The sequence below is a fragment of the Channa argus genome, chromosome 2, assembly GCF_033026475.1.
Source record: "Channa argus isolate prfri chromosome 2, Channa argus male v1.0, whole genome shotgun sequence".
NCBI classification, from domain to species: Eukaryota; Metazoa; Chordata; class Actinopteri; order Anabantiformes; family Channidae; genus Channa; species Channa argus.
The window spans coordinates 16,229,184-16,246,685 of record NC_090198.1 but is presented as its reverse complement, the minus strand read 5'-3'; the positions used below and the strand labels follow the sequence as shown (position 1 = coordinate 16,246,685).

General features: G+C 39.0%; 1 protein-coding gene and 1 pseudogene across 1 annotated transcript in view; one reads left to right on the top strand and one right to left on the bottom strand.

The window, feature by feature from the left end:
* Positions 1-1,377: 1,377 nt before the first annotated feature.
* LOC137108444 (uncharacterized) lies at positions 1,378-2,591 on the bottom strand (annotated as a pseudogene).
* A 1,227-nt stretch (positions 2,592-3,818) lies between these two features.
* The window catches only part of LOC137119576 (E3 SUMO-protein ligase PIAS1-like), a 46,507-nt gene continuing 32,823 nt past the window's right edge, over positions 3,819-17,502 (top strand). The window contains exon 1 of the mRNA XM_067495862.1: positions 3,819-3,875. Coding sequence (XP_067351963.1) covers positions 3,852-3,875 — 24 coding nt within the window. The 5' untranslated portion in view covers positions 3,819-3,851. The remainder of the gene's footprint in view (positions 3,876-17,502) is intronic.

Here is a 17,502-nt window from a genome sequence, read left to right as displayed (position 1 = left end):
TAGCTTTGAAATTCTCTCCCTGCTGAAAAACATAGTTTTTGTATTTTTAAGATTTAGTTGGGTAAGCTTGTATTACACAACATGAAAATTTGAACCACACAAACATGCTTGTACTGTGTGTGTCATACTGTGGTTGTGGTTGTTTCTGGAGAAACTCTCCTTTGACCTGAGGGAGGATCAAACTTCAGGGTCCAAGTACAACACATTTGAAACTGGTGATGATTCTTGGTTTAAGGAATTTGAGAAGGTCTGGAACCAACAGACTGCAGTTTGAAGCTTTTTCTCTTTCTTATGGAATCGAAACACAGAATTCTTCTCGAGCTCACAACAGATAATTTTGTTAGATGACAGGCACATGACTAATGATTTAAGTGCAGTGGTTATGATTTGCTTTCTTCAGAATTATGATGTAAAGGTTTTACATTACAAACTACAGCCACTTGTTTAAAAACACCAGTGGAAACTGGTTCAGAGCTAAATTGGGTTATGAAAACATTATATGAGCAAGTGGGGTCTGAAAACATTGTTGAAAAAAATGTTCTCTATTCAACACTATTCTATTCTAGTTAAGCATCAAATTTCAAGCCTAACGTTTGAAAGTCAAAGGCACAAATCTTCACTCATGGCATACTTCCTTTGCATTTCACACGTTTGCTCACTGAATAGCGTTTGCTTAGTGTATATGTAAACAAACTGCATTCATCATCAAGACTGTGATGTAGGCCCATATTTATCAAATGTCTAAGAAGCTTAAAAGTATTTTATATTAAGAATGTTCTTTGTTGAGTGAGTGAAAATAACTTGAATTAATTAATCACATGTACTGTATGCTCAGAGAAGGAACAGCCAATCAGATCCAGACTGACCCCACATCTACCAAACCCATGTTCTTTTAAAAGTCTGGTTAGTATGGGTTTGTTTTAGAGCCAAGGGTGTGGATTAGATACTGAAGTCCCCTGAAGACATGAGTTGTCCCTTAGCCTAATATGATCCTTCACTTTAACTAGTACCTTTGTCTGCTCCCAAGCTTTGGGAGCTAACTTTTTATATTTTCTATATATTATATTTTATATTTTTGTACATATACATAGAGTAGGAGGAAACAAGACTGAGGAAGACACACAATCCATAGGGAGATGAGAAGGGATTTCTTCTTTCATTTACGTTTACATTTAGCAGACGCTTTTATCCAAAGTGACTTACAAGTGAGGTACAAGGCAAGCAAGAATCTAAGTCAAGGAGAAAACATCAAAGCAAAGTCCTATCAGAAAAGTGTTCACAGTTCACGAGATGCAAGTGCAAGCAGAAAAGTAGTTTTTTAAATTTTTTTTTATAGATTTAAGTGCATAGGAAGATGCAGACAAGTTCTGTTTTCAGCAGTTTTTTGAATATTGGGAGAGACTCTGTTGAGCGTGCAGAGTTTGGTAGCTCGTTCCACCATCGTGGGATCATTGCGCTAAAAAGTTTTGCTTGGTGTCTTCTGTGCAGTGCTGGGACCACCAGACGTCGTTCGTTGGCAGACTGCAGCGGACGGGAAGGATTGTAAACTTGAATGGGTGAGTTGAGGTAAGCAGGAGCTGTTGAGTTAACCACCCTGTAAGCAAGAGACAGAGCTTTGAACCTTATGCGAGCAGCTACAGGAAGCCAGTGCAGAGATCTAAAGAGTGGTGTGACATGGGTCCTTTTTAGCTAATTAAAAATGAAGCGAGCTGCTGCGTTTTGGATCATCTGCAAGGGTCTGATTGTGGATACCGGTAACCCCATTAAGTGTTGCAGTTATCAAGACGAGATATGACCAGCGCCTATACAATGAATTGGGTTGTATATTCCGTGATGTAGGGTCTGATCTTTCTGGTGTTGTAGAGGGCAAATCTGCACACCCTAGAGACTGAGGAGATGTGGTCCTTAAAGCTCAGTTGGTCGTCGATGACGACCCCCAGGATCCTGGCCCACTTAGTGGGGACAATCACTGTAGCTCCAGTGTTGATGCTGATGTTGTGTTGCGTTGAAGTTCTGGCTCGGAAGACAAGGACTTTGGTCTTGGAGAGGTTGAGCTGAAGATGTCTCTCTCTCATCCAGGCAGAGATGTCTGAGAGACAGGCAGAAATGCGTGATGAGACAGTGGAGTCGTCCGGTGGAAAGGACAGGAAGAGCTATGTGTCATCACCATAGCAGTGTTAGGAAAGACCATGTGAGTGAATGATAGAACCCAGGGATGCAGTATAGACAGAAAAAAGAAGAGGCCCAAAAACTGAACCCTGAGCCACACTGGTAGAGAGGCTATGAGAGTGAGAAACATGCCCCAGCCAGGATACCTTGAAGGTTCGTCCCAATAGGTAAGAACGAAGCCACGCTAGAGCTGATCCAGAGATGCCTAAGTCAGAGAGTGTGGACAAAAGGATCTGATGGTTCACAGTGTCAAAGGCTGAAGATAGATCAAGTAGGATGAAGACAGAAGCTCGACAAGATTCCACAACAGTCAGGAGTGCCGTTTCTGTGGCGTGACCTCTCTTGAAGCCAGACTGGTTGACATCAAGGAAGTTGTTTTTGGAAGGAAAGTCTGAGAGTTGATTAAAGACTGCTCGTTCCATTGTCTTTGCCAGAAATGGAATAAGGGAGACGGGCTAGTAATTCTTCACAACGGAGGGATCAAGATAAGGCTTTTTGAGCAGTGGGGTAATCTGGGCCTGCTTAAATGAGGTCAGAAAATTCCTTGTTGTGAGAGATGTGTTGATGACTTGTGTAATAGCAGGCATTAGTGTGGATGCAACTGTTTGAAGGAGAATGGAAGGGATCGGATCCAGAGAACAGGTGGTTGGATGGTTAGAGAGGAGGAGGCTGGATACATCGTCCTCAGTCAGAGTTGAAAATTATGAGAACAATGCAGTGTTGGAAGAAGTTAGCCGGATTTCATCGTCTGGAGGAGAGAACTGTGAGCTGATGGCTGCCACCTTCTTAGTAAAGAAGTCGGCAAAGTCGTCAGCAGTGAGAGAGGTATATGGCGGAGGTGGAGGCGGGTAGATGAGTAATTTGAAGGGGAGAACTGCTTTCTGGTGTCTGAGGTGTTGCTGAGCTTCTCCTGGTAGTATTCAATCTTTGCCCTGGATCCAAGCAGATCCTGATACTCAGCAAGGACAGATGGAGTCTTGGATTTGCAACACTTCCTCTCAGCACTCCTGAGCGTGGTGTGTAGTTAACAGATCCAGTCGGTGAGCCACGGATTATATGTACATATTTTTAATGCATAGAAATATGTATTTATAAACGTATAAATATGTCAGAGATATTGTATAATAAAGAAAACTAAGTACCAAACTGTCAAGTGCAGACCATAAAGATTATTAGACAGAGGTTAAAAATGTTTTAGATTTACATCACATCCTGTCAAATGTTTAAATGCAAATGATAGAATACCAAATATAGCTGATATACCGCTACTACTACTATTTTATATTATTATTATTATTATTATTATTATTATTATTACTGTTGTTGTTGTTGTACTGCTAGTAGCAATAATAATACCAATAATTGTTATTTATTACTATACTCATGTAAAGTTTGAAAATAAGAGTAATCTGCAACTTGCAATTCTACCATTCACTTCTTTGATGAGTTTGATAGATATGGCTTCATCTCATCTCATCTCATCTCATCTCATCTCATCTCTTCTCACCAATTCTATTCAATTCTATTCTATGTTTCATTGTACAACATTCTGTGTAAGTTTTTTCCTGTCTTTGTTTGTGTCCCTGAACGCATCCCCGTCCCTGTGTGCGCGCTCACCCATCCGCTCTGCGCGTCCCAGTCATGTGACTACACCTTACCACGCATGCGCAAGAAAATACAAGATGGCGGAGAGTGCGGAACTGAAGGTAAGGCGCAGCCTGAAATCATTATAAATTTATTCGGTTGTTGAGCATTTGATTGTGAAGTCATACAGTGCTCCGGTGATTTAAGCCTCGGGGGCTGAGATGTTGTGACATTTAGTGTTTGTAGCTCAAGTACCGCGGGAACTTTGTTGGATCCGCCAGAGCTTGCAGCAGCATGTTTATGTTGATATTGAAACGCGCTGGTTTGTCTGAGCGTTTTCTCCAGCCGCTCCGGGCAGGGCGGTATTCACTTTATCACAATCCTCTGTGTCTTATTTCAACACAGAGGCAGAGGGTCACCTCATGGGTCTATAATAACTGTCTCTGTTGGGTTTGTTGGGTCGTCTCTTCAGGAGAAGTGTTGTTATAGCTGATGAACGTGTAACGCGCCGCCAGCCTCCAGACTGTCAGGCGATTTGGATGTGACAGCGGCATCCAGCGTGTTGGTTCATGTTTGAAAACACGCCACATGCACGGATTATTTTCCACATGCTCATTATTACAAACACATTATTGATGCCATACGTCGTTCCCGAGCAGGGACTGAGTCTGTCTGCCGCTGAAGTCGTGTTACCTGTTGATACGTGTGTAATAAAAACACCGCTGCGTGTAACGGAGTTGGTTCACCGTTATACCGGCGAGGTGTTCAGGTGCTGCATCACCTGCGGGGTTCAGTGGGCAACGAAGCCCTGGGTGTACCTAACACCAAGTTTCCGTATGTATAATTCTAAGAAATTTGCACTTGCTGGATTACTAATCAAGTATAGTGGATAACAACACCCCCCCACCCCCCCCCTTCTCTGCAGTTTTTTGGTAGCATCACACATGAACATGGTGTGTCCTGCATATTTGTTTAATTATCTCGCCTCTGAGCTGTGGTGGGACCCTAGTTTAAGGACCTTCTATTATTTTTATTTATATTATACTAGCATGATTCATATTTGAAGTTATGCTTTATAAATGTACCACACAGTAAGACATATTAAAATGCTGTCTCTTTTTAAGAGCAATGCTGAAAATAGGATTTAGTCTACACATTTTCTTCCTTTTCTGTATTATTCAAAGTGATCTCTGCATGATCTATAAAGCTCCAGTATTGCACTCTGTGCGTATACTTTAAAGCCGTGCTTCACTGTTTTGTCTTTCCTTGAAAACTTGGCAAATGGCGTTTTAGTTAATGCTGGGATAGGATGATGGGATGTTACAAATCACCATCCATTTGGGTTCTGTTAAAGAGCAGTATCAATTTAAAATTATTTTTCAGCCCTGGTCTTCAGAGGGAAGTAGCTGGACGGTCAGTGGTGCCCACGGTAAATTTGTGCCCTGGGGCCCTTTAACAGCAATCGGATTAATTTGTTAGTATTAACAGTCATCAGATGTGCAGCACAATGTTTGCTTGTTAGCTACACTGAAACCATGTGTTCATCTATGCTTCACTTTGTAATGCAGTCTCAGAACCATATTCAGTCATTACTGATCACAGTCTTGGGCTATTTCTAGACTTTAAATCGGTATGTTTTCACTGCCTCCCCAGAATCTGCAGATCTATAGGTTTTCCTTTGTGTCAGCTGCTGTTCGACTCCACAGGTTTTAATGAACAGGTTTTTAGCTACACCTTCTGCCTCTTTTGAAAAGCCAGATGTGGTTGCACTATATACTAGTGCCTGTATATTATAGGATTTCCGTGACTTTAATTAAACGCAGTTGTGTTTGGAAAGATGAAGACAGCTTCCAAATTTCCTGTGCTTTTTGTTTCATAATGTAACTTACCAAGTGAGCAGGTCTACAGCTAATGAATAACCTGAGTGACAATTTAGCATAAAATTATTTACTAGGTCCATAAAATGTCAGAAAAGTGAGAAATGACCACCATACTGTACTAAAAACCGAGTAATTTTTTAACATTTGCTTGTAATAAATGACAAGTAGTCTGAAACCTAAAGAAAATTTAATTTTGCTTTCACTTAAAAATAAGAAAAGCACCGAATGTTGACATTATTTTGAGATATTTTATTGACAAAACCACAATAGTTAGGGGCTAGACTGGGCTCTTGGTACCTTGAAAAATATGGTAACACATACAACACATTTAGGGACATTTCAGCCAAAACTCTTTATATATTATTGATTAATCAGTTGTAAGTGAAACCCCTTTGAAATTTTTGAAAGTCAAAGTCTCTAAATTATTTGTTTTGTCCAATACACAGGAATAAAGAAATTAAAACACAGCAAAAAAAAAAGCCTAAAGGATTGAATTAGCTAAATAACAACGAAAAACATTTTGAGAATAAATAAGCTGAAACTAATCCAAAAGCATGGATTGGATGGAAGAATGGAAGGAAGGAGGATTCATTGTCTACCAACAGTATTTTTGACACAACTGGAAACACAGTCTGACTTTTTTGTCACACTTTGTTTTCTGCTATAGGCAAAAACTAAGCAGAAATAGTTATTTAAAATAGTTAATCGCTTTTACACAAGCAGATCTTTATCACTGTACAAAGAACAAAATAGAAAAATAAATAATGATATTTTCAGATCTGAACTCGTTTCAGCGAGACCTGTTCTGAGCTCTGCATATGTGTCGTCATATCGGTGATGTTTTCTCAGTTTGGTTGTGTTTTGTCTTCTTGCTCATCTTTTCTTGTGTTGTGCTGCAGTGAGCTTTCAGGGCCACTGTAACAAACCCCAGTTTAAACCTTTACACAACCTATTTTTAGATTTCTAGTGTAGGACCAAGACATGTTTTAGGGCATGTCGCCATTTTTAGGCAGCAGTTTACACCTCTTACGGTGTTGATGGAAAGTGTTTCTTGCAAGTGAAAAGTTAACTTTTTGGGATCTGTAACTGATCAGATTTAGCTAAAAAATAATTTTTTTAAATCCACAATTCAGTTTTACACTGCAACACACTGCCCCTTAATACAAGGTTAATACTGGTGGAACAATAAGGGATTACTGCTCAAAATAACAGACATGTTTATGCTATAAATTCACATTAATAAGATTAAAGATCTGTAAAGATCTGTTATCCCATCTTTCCTCTTTATGCTAACAATGTGTGTTTTTGCACATGAGTAAAACAATAAAGATTGTTTTCCAAAACCTTTACAGTGCTACAAAGTGTACTAAAACGTAACCACTGTTTGCCCTGTAACATGTAGAAGCACAACAGATGATTATTTGTAATTACTGACTAATCTGCTGATTTATTTTCTCACTTAAAAGCTAAATAATAAAACATGCCCTTGCCCACATGCCAGACATGTCTAACCAACATCCCAAACCTAAGCAGATTTATTTTGCAAATGCATATATGACAAAGAAAAGCTTAAAACTCTTGTGCAAGAAAGTGAAAGCAGGAAATAATTAAAATAGTTGTAGTTTTCTGTTAGCCAAATGTTTTACCTCTGGTAAAATGATAGTTTGGCCCTACTTGCTTTCAATAAAAGTTTTTTCCTAAAGGATTGCATTCATGGGCATAATGGCCATATTAAAGCCCAAAGATATTTTGTTTACAACGACAAGGAAACTGAGTTCATCAGTTATCACAATAGTTTAACTGAGCCATTTTTATAATCTTCTAAGCTATAGTATACAGTATATTGGTTTGTGTTCCTGCATCTTTTTTGCATGATAACTGAATCAGTGCATACATCTGTGGGACAGCTGCCCCAGACAAAAGCTTTGCTTTTGAATACCACTGATGCTGTCAGGCCCCCAAATGTGTCCTGTTGTGTTGCATTTTGTTTCACAGTAGTCCTGATTCACTGCAGCTTCTTTGAACTGTCTCCTCTGTTCTTTGGAGCTGCTGCTGCAGCAGCAACCTGGCAATACAAATAACTGTCTGTGCGCTGGCGGCTTATAGGTGGAGACAGTCTATTTGTAGAGCCTGTGGCTAGGTTAATCCCTAATGATACAGGTCCTCCTCTCTGCTCCCCTACCTCCTTTCAGCACCTGCCTATTTCTCTTATTGTCATTGTCATTATCGCTGCAGGTAATTTTCAGTTAAGTGAGAATTACACGTTCACATGGAAATTACCAAAGTGAATTATAACGGTTCTCATGTGCTAATGTTACTAAAGATCACATGCATGTGCATATGATGGCATGTTCCTACCAGGCAACATAATGATTTTGTGGCTTTTCACAGCATCAAGTTCAGAATATTAAAAAATCTGATTGGTGAAGCTGAGGCATAGAGGTGTTTCATGTATCAGCTGCTTCAGAGATGTCAGAGGTGTTTCATGTTGAACCAACTGAAAAAACATTGAGGCTTTTTCCTTTTTCTCTGTATTTAGTTATTCGGTTTGGCTGCTATACAAATAACAAAAATGCTTTGTTCCCTCAGCCGACATGATATATGTTCTGCATCTTCAGCCCAGTCAAACCGGCTTCTAAGCTCTGTCACTGTCATATTTTTTTGTCCCGTGAGGTCATATTGTCTGCAGTCATCGACTTTTGCGTGGCTCCAGTAGGTTGCAGCTTTTCTCAACTCCTGTGGTGATTTTGTTACACAGTATTGTTGCCGTGGAAACATGTCACATTTGAGATAGACATGGGTAGGTAGCAGTTTGAAACTCAATTGTGTGTTTCCAAATGGAAAAGACTGACGGATTTCACAGGCCATCCTCATGGCAGAGTTGTGATGCTTTTAAAACACTGGAAAATCAAAGAAATGCAACTGAGAAAGAGAAATTCATAAAAAATGTCTTGTGAAAAGGCTGTCATCATAAAATATTTCTTTATCTTGCTGCGGGCTTTGGGAGTCTGGTTTGTCAGACCCTCCCCTTGAAGTTCATAAATCTCTCCACCCAAGGCGAACAGCTTTGTGCAACTTGTGTGCAGTGTTTAGTTATTCTGTCACATTTTAGTTTGCGACTCCTAATTCACTTCTGATTTGCAGCTGTGTGCTGTGAGTTTGTGACGTGCATCAAGATTAGCTCAAATTTCCCAATAAATCTTAATCTTACATTTGTATCCTAATATATGGGTGCACTGTTAGACAGTAGGACCTCCAACACAGGTTAACCAACAAGAAACAGTCGTTTGAAAAGGATCTGGGGCACCTTGCTGCATAAATTTGCAAGTAAATGATGAAAAAATGTTGTAGCTTTCGGTTTTCAGTTACAGAATTTTAATGTGTGAAACTAAGAATGATAATATTTGGTAATTTACATATGAAATAACTTAATTAATTACTGAAATTATCTTGTTTATGGTTAATAATATCAGGGTGAGTGGGACAGGACATGATATATTTAAATATGCACAAAACGAGTAACACACCAACTTTAAATGTCCTTGATTTGTTTTTGTCTGACGTTCAGTTATAAATGGAAACTTCATTTAATATCTTATTTTGGCACAGTTTCCTTCTAATATGTCTGTTTAATTTCATATCATGAGACCTGCAGCCCTGCAGCCTTTTGTCTTGGGTGATGAAGTGGTTCTTTAATCTATAGAATTAATGAATCCAGCTGCTAAAGATGTTTCTGTGGAGTACTTACTACTCCTCTTCAAGGGTTAATGGCTAAGAATAGCACGGAGCACATGGTGTATCCTCTCCTGTGCCCTGTAACCTGAGGGACTGCATTTTAGGACACTGAATCACCAAACACTCTTTATTCTTTTAGGAAGTAGCCTGCTGTATGTGGGAATCCCCTGCATAATTAAGACAACAGATTTGCATGCATTTTTGAAGTAAAATTATAAAATTTTTTTGCTGATCTGCTTGGTCACTTCTTACCTGTGGAATGATGGCTTTGGTTGGTTTAGTCTGCTTTAATGTTTACTCTGCAATAAACAGATTTGGGGGAAGTAATCGGCTAAGTGTGATAACATCAGTTCTCGGTAGGGATCTAAGAGGGATAATGGATGCCAGTTATTTTAATGATTTGTTCTCCATTCTATTAGTTGATTATTAGTTTAGTCTGTAAAATGTCAGAAATAATGACAAATGCCCACAAAAAGCAGTCAGACCCCTGTGTGTGTGTGTGTGTGTGTGTGTGTGTGTGTGTGTGTGTGTGTGTGTGTGTGTGTACACATATACATACATACACAGACAGATAGGCTTCTAATGGGAGCTACTTACAGATTTCCACTTCTTTAATGTTCTAAGCCTCATCCAAAATTTAACATCACGCTAAAAGATTGTAACACCTCCACCAGCAACATGTTTGCTGCACAGTCTGCAGTCTCAGGCTACTCTCTACTATTCCCCTTCATCTCGTTGTCTGCAGACCTTTGCCAACTCTGCAAGATAAAAAGATGCAGAGGGTGAGTCCAGCTTGCCGGTATCTTCCTACTCTTATTTTATTTTCCTGCCAGACCAGTGCAATGGGATTTTGGTGTCTTTGTTCTAAAGTGTTACTTCTTTTACTTTTCACAGCACAGGGGTGATGAGGTCAGTACTAATCGAGCCAGTGTTGTGCCCTGCTTAATTAGCATCATCAGATTTCTTCATCTAGGTTTTTCCACCTTGAAGTAAAATACTATATTTGGTTCCTACCAGCAGCTTATACCTGCACTGTTGTGGTATCGTATCGCAAACCCTCATTTGTGCCATTGAGTATTCAAGATGAGGCAGTGGCAAGCTGAGACTAGACCCCTGTAGTCTCAGGTGTGGTGGCACAGCTTTTCATGTATACTTAGGATTAAAAAATGATCATTTTGAACTCAGTCCAGCTGGGTAACATGAGTTGATCCTGTTTGGAAAAGGAATGGTCTGATCCATATTTTTGTCCCAAACTCGGCCTTTGTTTGATTCACAATGTGCACTGTGATTTTGATACCATGGAGCAGGAGGGAGAGAAAACAACAGGCGGAGGTATTTCAGAGTTAAGCCTGAGTCAGAGAAGCTGGAAGGCTAAGAGGTGGGGGGATGGGAGGACAGAGAGGGGAGGAGGATGGGGAGGGAGCTGGCACTCAGCACAGAGCCCTCTAGCTGAGAGTGGGAGCTTTATATAATGGCCAGGTAGTGTGCATGCTCCCCCCATCCGCCTACACAACCTCCACACACCCACACACAAACACACACATCCTGCAGAACCTTTGCAGAATCGTCTTGGTGCAACATTATTAGCCTCACCATCTTCCAGTCTCCTGAGAGTCAGAACAACTGCATTACTGTTCACCTCAGATTTGTATGTTTCTTCCAGCCAGTGCGTGAGCTCAAAAGGAAATGCAGCTTTAAACTGCTCTATTTTGGTATCTTTAAGTGTAACAACAAGCAGTGGACATAAGACTTTACTATGTCCTATTCAGTCTGATGCTGTGGTAAGGGTCAGACCCACATCAGTGCTTGTGAGCTGACATTTGTTTATGACTTTGGGTTGAACTTGCATCAGGCCCTGCCAGCCTCCAGTGAACAATCTGTTTTAAAATGTCATTTAATGAAATACATGCTGTTGAGAGAGTACGATAGACCCAGAGGGAACTCTTTATTTTATACTTTATTGTTCAACAATTTTCTTGTATCCATCCATGGCCAAAGTTCCCTTTCCTTAGACAAACCACTAAGACAATGGCCTGTAAAAAGCTTAAACATAGGGGAACATTTGTTTAGTTGAGAACTCTTTGTTCACGACAAATTCTATGAGTAAGGTGAACCTCTTTTTGTATACAGAGTACTGAAACCATGCACAAATAAAAGTTGGTATCAAGTCAGACAATCAGTTTCTGATTGTCGATGTTTGTTCTTGACCTTTGAAATAAGCATTTCCAGTAATTGCTGTAACCAGCTGCAGTCCCTGAAGAACGCGTGTTTGAGATGGCTGAAAACACTAAAGAAAACACTAAACATCAATTTCTTGATAAAAAATTTTGTGATTATAGCATTTGATAGGTGGTTGGTTGCAGTCCTTAAAAACCTTCAGCATCCTTAGTCAGGCAAAAGTGATGTAAACCAGTAGATTTTAGTGCAACCTAAGATGAAGCCAGTGTTTTCTGACTAATGTGTGAATGTAATGGTAAAATTATGATACAGGCTGTAAGTTAGAGTCATATTCAAGGTGTGGTCTGAAGACTCCTGTTTCACCACATTACCTTCCAGTGTCGTCATCAGGAATGGAAAATATTGATGGTGTACTGTGTCACCTCAGGCGATGGGGGGAAAAAAGCAAGCCTAAATTTGTCCTCCTATGCAGGCTAAATTAGTACCAGGATGTTTCAGTCTTGCAACCTGTGCTGTTTTTAAGCCTGAGTGGGGTTCATCATAGTCATCATCATCATCATCACCATCATCAGAAATGTTTTCATTTTTGATCTCACTGCTCGGTGTAAAGAGAGGTTTCGACCATTTGTTGCAGTTGGAGAATAGTTTCAGATTTATTCACACAAACATGCAGAAAGTGTTATTGTGTGCTTGTCATATGAGGGTCATGTGACTGAATGGTGGATTTGAGGTTTCTCACACACACACACACACACACACACACACACACACACACACACACACACACACACACACACACACAAACACACAGATTTTGTGCACACACCCTCCATTTGGCCAGCACATGCGATCACTGTGAGGTTAATAATCTCATGTGTGTAGGTCTTGATCAGTTGCGTGCGTGCATGTGTATGAATGTTTTCCCTTGCATGCTAACTCTTGCTGTGCCATGTCTAATCCATGCACAGTCTTTGTGACTGCCCTCACTAAATGTGTGCTCTGAAGTTGAGCTGAAGCATCACACACAATAACAGTGAAGTGGTGTACTTGTGTTTGAATTTCCTGTTTGCACTAGTTTGTAGTCATTTCCCCTTTGAAAATTTAAAAGCTGAGATGTGATTAAATCAAAAATAAAAACTACATTGATTCTACAGCAAATCTTTTTAACTAATGATGTTTTACAGCAGGAAAAGCTCAAGTGTAAATTACATTGATAATGGCTGCATCATCATAGTTGCTTTATTTTTGGTGTTATGTTGCTCAGATAAAATATACAGTACCACCTTATGGTAAGGGCACATCTACCTTGGCTTCAGGCATGTAAAATCTTGAATTTATGTACCATATGTAATACCTCTGAGCTATCAAGGCTATACAAGAATGAACATTATTTAATGTCAAATTAATGCAAAAGCAATACATTAATAAATGCAAGAACTAATGATGTTCACATAAAGTTTGCTGTGAAGGGGACAGACCATAAAGCTGATTAGTTACAGCTGTGCACATGTATTCTGTTTAATTCTAAGAGCTTTAATCATAATTAATTAAGCATTAGTCATCTTCATCATGTTTGTGGCCCTTCAAGTAAAGCAGTGACCACTTTTATACCATAGAGAAATAACAAATTAATTTTGATGGCTAGAAATCAAATGTATTCCAGAAGCTTTATTGTCAGTCCACAATATGCACAAACATACACTGGACTGAAATTTAACTCCTCTGGGTCAATGGTAAATTTACAGCAGCAAAGAACAGTAATGTCTGAGATGAATGTGCAAATTTAAGTTATCTACTTTATCCACATTTATTTACCATACCATTCAACCATCATTGAAATACAAGGAAATTTAAAAATTCAATCATTGAGTGCTATTGGTGGATATAAGAAGATTTTTTTCCTTTTTGATTTTAAAGGAAATTTCAGAATTTAGGCGGGACATCAAAGTCAAAGAAGTTGCCATATACAATTCCTTACTCACATGGTTAAAAAAACAATCTAACCATATGTGGATCAATTATTGTAAAATATACACATATAAAGATGAAGGAACATTTATTTGGAAATTCAGAAATTTGTCTTATGGAACTTATGACACTAGTGCCAAAATATCACGCACCTGATAAAGTGCAAAATCCACTGCAATAAGTCACTGTATGTATCCAAATAAATGGTGAGAATAATTTCTAACCTTATGTAAACATTGTAAAAAAATAAGTGCACTTTCAAAAAATCTAATTTGTAAACACAAACCTTAGTAACATAGTAATATAATCATGTTAGAAATTGCTTTCAAACAAGATGACTTGTGTCTTGTTTGACCTGTTTCACCTGTCAAAGTCAACTCCAGTCCAGTCCTGTTCATGGTACTTTATGAAACAGTTTAAGAGACGCAGGGGTGAGATGTTTTTAAAGTGGAAGTTACCATATATGGTTCCTTTCCTGATAAAAGGTCAAGCTTCAGTGCAACTGAAACTTCTGTTATAACCACAAAAATACAAAAATTCTGAAGTTAAGACAGGTTTTTACTTGGCATTTGCACAGTTACAGTAATTCTTGTCTTTTGAAGGAGACAGGCTATGGCACAAATAGTTCAAAAATATACAAAAAGGGCAACTGACTTGGTTTGTGAAGAAAATATCTCAAATAAACTGTTGACCCAACATAGCCTGAAAAAGTGAGGCATAAGAGAATAAGATATTTTTTTTAAAGACATGTTTACTCTTCATGCATAGAAGGTGTTCAAGTTATACTTGCAATTAAAGAATGGATACTGATGCAGCTGATGTAGAGAAAGATGGAGGATTGGGTTTGTTTTGCAGAAAATTATGGCTCAGACGTAACTAAAAAGAATAATTTTTTGTTCTTCTATTAAGGCATCAGTGAGATGAGTGTTAATTTTTGTTTAGTCCTTTAGTATCAGATTATGAATTATTAACATGCCTGAATTTGTGACTTTCCAAGCATGAATGCATCTGTAAAGTCATGAAAAGCTATGGTATGCACCTTCACAACAAGTGTTACAACAAAACATATAAAGCAAAATAAAAACTATGATAAACTATACAGATATCCATGGATGAAACTAGTAAAAAAAATGATACAAGATGACAGAGGTGCCAAAAAAAAGTGTATGACAGCAGTATAATGGATCACCGCTACTGACTCTAAAATAACAAGGGAAATACAAGATGAATACTACAGGATAAATCATTGCAGAAGTGAGAGGTAACCTGTGTTGAACTGGCCTTTCTCAGAAACTGGAACTAGGCTGCAGTTTTGGAGGCCAGTGTTTCTCCTGAGAGATAAAACAGCCCATTCAGGGCAGCTCGGCCTCTGGCCAGTCCCAACCTGTCTCTCCTCATCAAATGGGCCTCCGCGCTGCCTGTTTCCTCTCATTATGGCTCCACTGCAGCCAACTGCTCTGTGCTGCAACACAGCGGCACTAACAGGTGTGTGTTTACCGTGAGACGTGTGCACACGATTGTTTTAATAACATTTAAGCCTCGGACACATGCAGTAGTGTCACTGTGAGTCTCTCTCTGTCTCTTCGATAAGACATAAGCTTCAGATTAGTGCTGTGATTTTAAAATCTTACTGTAATAGAGGCGAGAAGTGGGAGGCGTTATTCTGGAGTTTCTAGAACCGTAAACATATATTTTTAAACATCGGCTTCACCACCCCATTAATGTCCAGATGACTAGATTGTGATGACTCCTTTGTTTGCGGCACATGGTCACTTTGGAAGCTGTTGTTGGTAAGACGGCAGCATTACACGTTTCAAACAATAATTTTTTTTTACAGATAACATGTCCTTCTCAGCTGCCACCTCCAGCTTTTAGCCTCCTCCCATCCTCCCCCTCCCTCCTATGTTTTCACTGGAGCTGTGGAGAATTTCATTTGGTTTGGAGGCTCCCTCTCTCCCGATCCTCATCCCTCCACCCGTCTTTCTCACCATCTCTGGACACAGGAAATAATTACTCTACACACCACTCTGCGGGTCTAACAAGAATCTGCTAAACATGTGGGGAGAGATAAAACTGTATTGACCATCACTGAGGTCGTGCCTAAAATAAACACTAACACTAACATTATGCCTTCAGCAAACTGGCTAATTATAATAGCTCACTTTTGCTTTCACATCTAAATGCCTTCTTTCTCCTTCTCTTTTGTTCAACAAACACAACAGTTGTATCAAAACACAACACAATTTACAAAGAAGCTTAGAATTGAGGTAAGCAAGTCAACCCAAAGTCAAAACTGGTGAAAATGCAGTGTCCACCTGAATAGTGACTGGCCATCAGGTATTACATACATCAATGGGGACCAATACTGGAATTTTTCTTGCTTACCTTTTAATTTTAATTGAATCCATATTGATTGTCAACACTGTTAATTAAAAGCAATTTGGCTAAAGAACATGATACTTTGATGTTAAAGTAATATCATGTGCATATGTGCATTACATTATAGGAATTACATTTTCTATATACCAGTATCTGTTATCCATGTATCATATGCCAAAACATAAGTCATGTAGCCATCGTTTGGTGTCTTTAAGTGTTGATGTGTATGCAGGATGGTTAGTTCAGATTGTGTTGGAGTTGTTGTGTTTTCCCACAACAACTAAATGAGTCAGTAACTCTCCTGTAAAATGTGAAAGGACCTTTGTTTGCACATTTCTTCCTTCCTACTAAATTAATTTTTGTGCAATTGTTAACTTTCCTGGAGAGATTTCATCATTCTGGGTTTTTGCGGGCTTTGGGTTTAGTGTCATGTGTTGGTCAAACTGTTGTTTTAGGGGCCTTTCCCTTCTGATGATATTTGCATCTCTGGTGGATTCAGTGAATCCTCATCTGTTCTTTACAATGGGTCAACGTAAGGCAAGAATCTCTGCTTCAGCTTTGAAAACCCACACTGGTGTGCACGGTGCATGTATATGTGTGTGCGAGAATTCCCCTGTTACCACTAGTTGTTCTCTTTGTGTTGTATCCTCTCTCCCTCTTTCACCCTTCTTCCTTTGTTGCATCTTCCGTTTGCACCAACATGTCAAGTTGTTTCAGTTAAACAACACAATAGAGAACATTCTCACACAAATGTGTTACATTCAAACCTTGTTTTCCTATGCAGCCGCAGCTGTGACGGCATGGTGCTAGTTTTTGTGTTTCAGTGTTAGACTATAGCATCAATTTTGAGATTGTAAAATGAAAATGATTTTTATTGTGATGCCTACTAATAATAATGTGGCATTATAATCTCAAAATGTGTCTTTGATAAAGCATTTTGTTGTTTTTCAGTGACCAACTAACCATTCAGGCTCAGGTTAGTTGTTTCATCATTAAGTGCAGCAGCACATCAAATGTTTTCTCTAATTGTTAATTAAGTTGGGGCTGCACTGAACTGATTTTTTTTCATGTTTGTTGATTGTTAAATGGATAAATGGCTCAGTGCATAAGAAGTCAGTGCAAACCTAGTGCAATATGTCCATCAATGTTAAGTTAAACCCAAGTCAACTTCTCTGTATTGTTTGTTTAGTAGGATCAACAGTTCAAAATATATTCAGTTTATAATGACTTTTGGTTTTGTTTTATTTTGTTTTGTTTTTTGTCCTTTTGGCTTATCCCGTGAGTTCAGGGTCACCACAGCGGCGTAAAAACACATGCCAAATCAACATGCGGAACCCGTTCTGCTGTGGCGACCCCTGAAGGGACAAGCCGAAAGCCGTTGATCTTTTGCTGTATTTGCTGATGATACCTACTTCTTTTTCAGACATTTGTGTTATAGTAAACTGAGTATCTCTTGGTATTGAACTGTTAATTTTTGAGTATACTCTGTCAGAGTTGCCTGTTGGATGGTTGGATAGGTTCAGAAACCACCTTCTCTCACACCTTTCCAGTCTGTGATTAGTTTTCGACTTTTCTGTCATTCTCATGCTGTATTTATCCATCTGTTTAG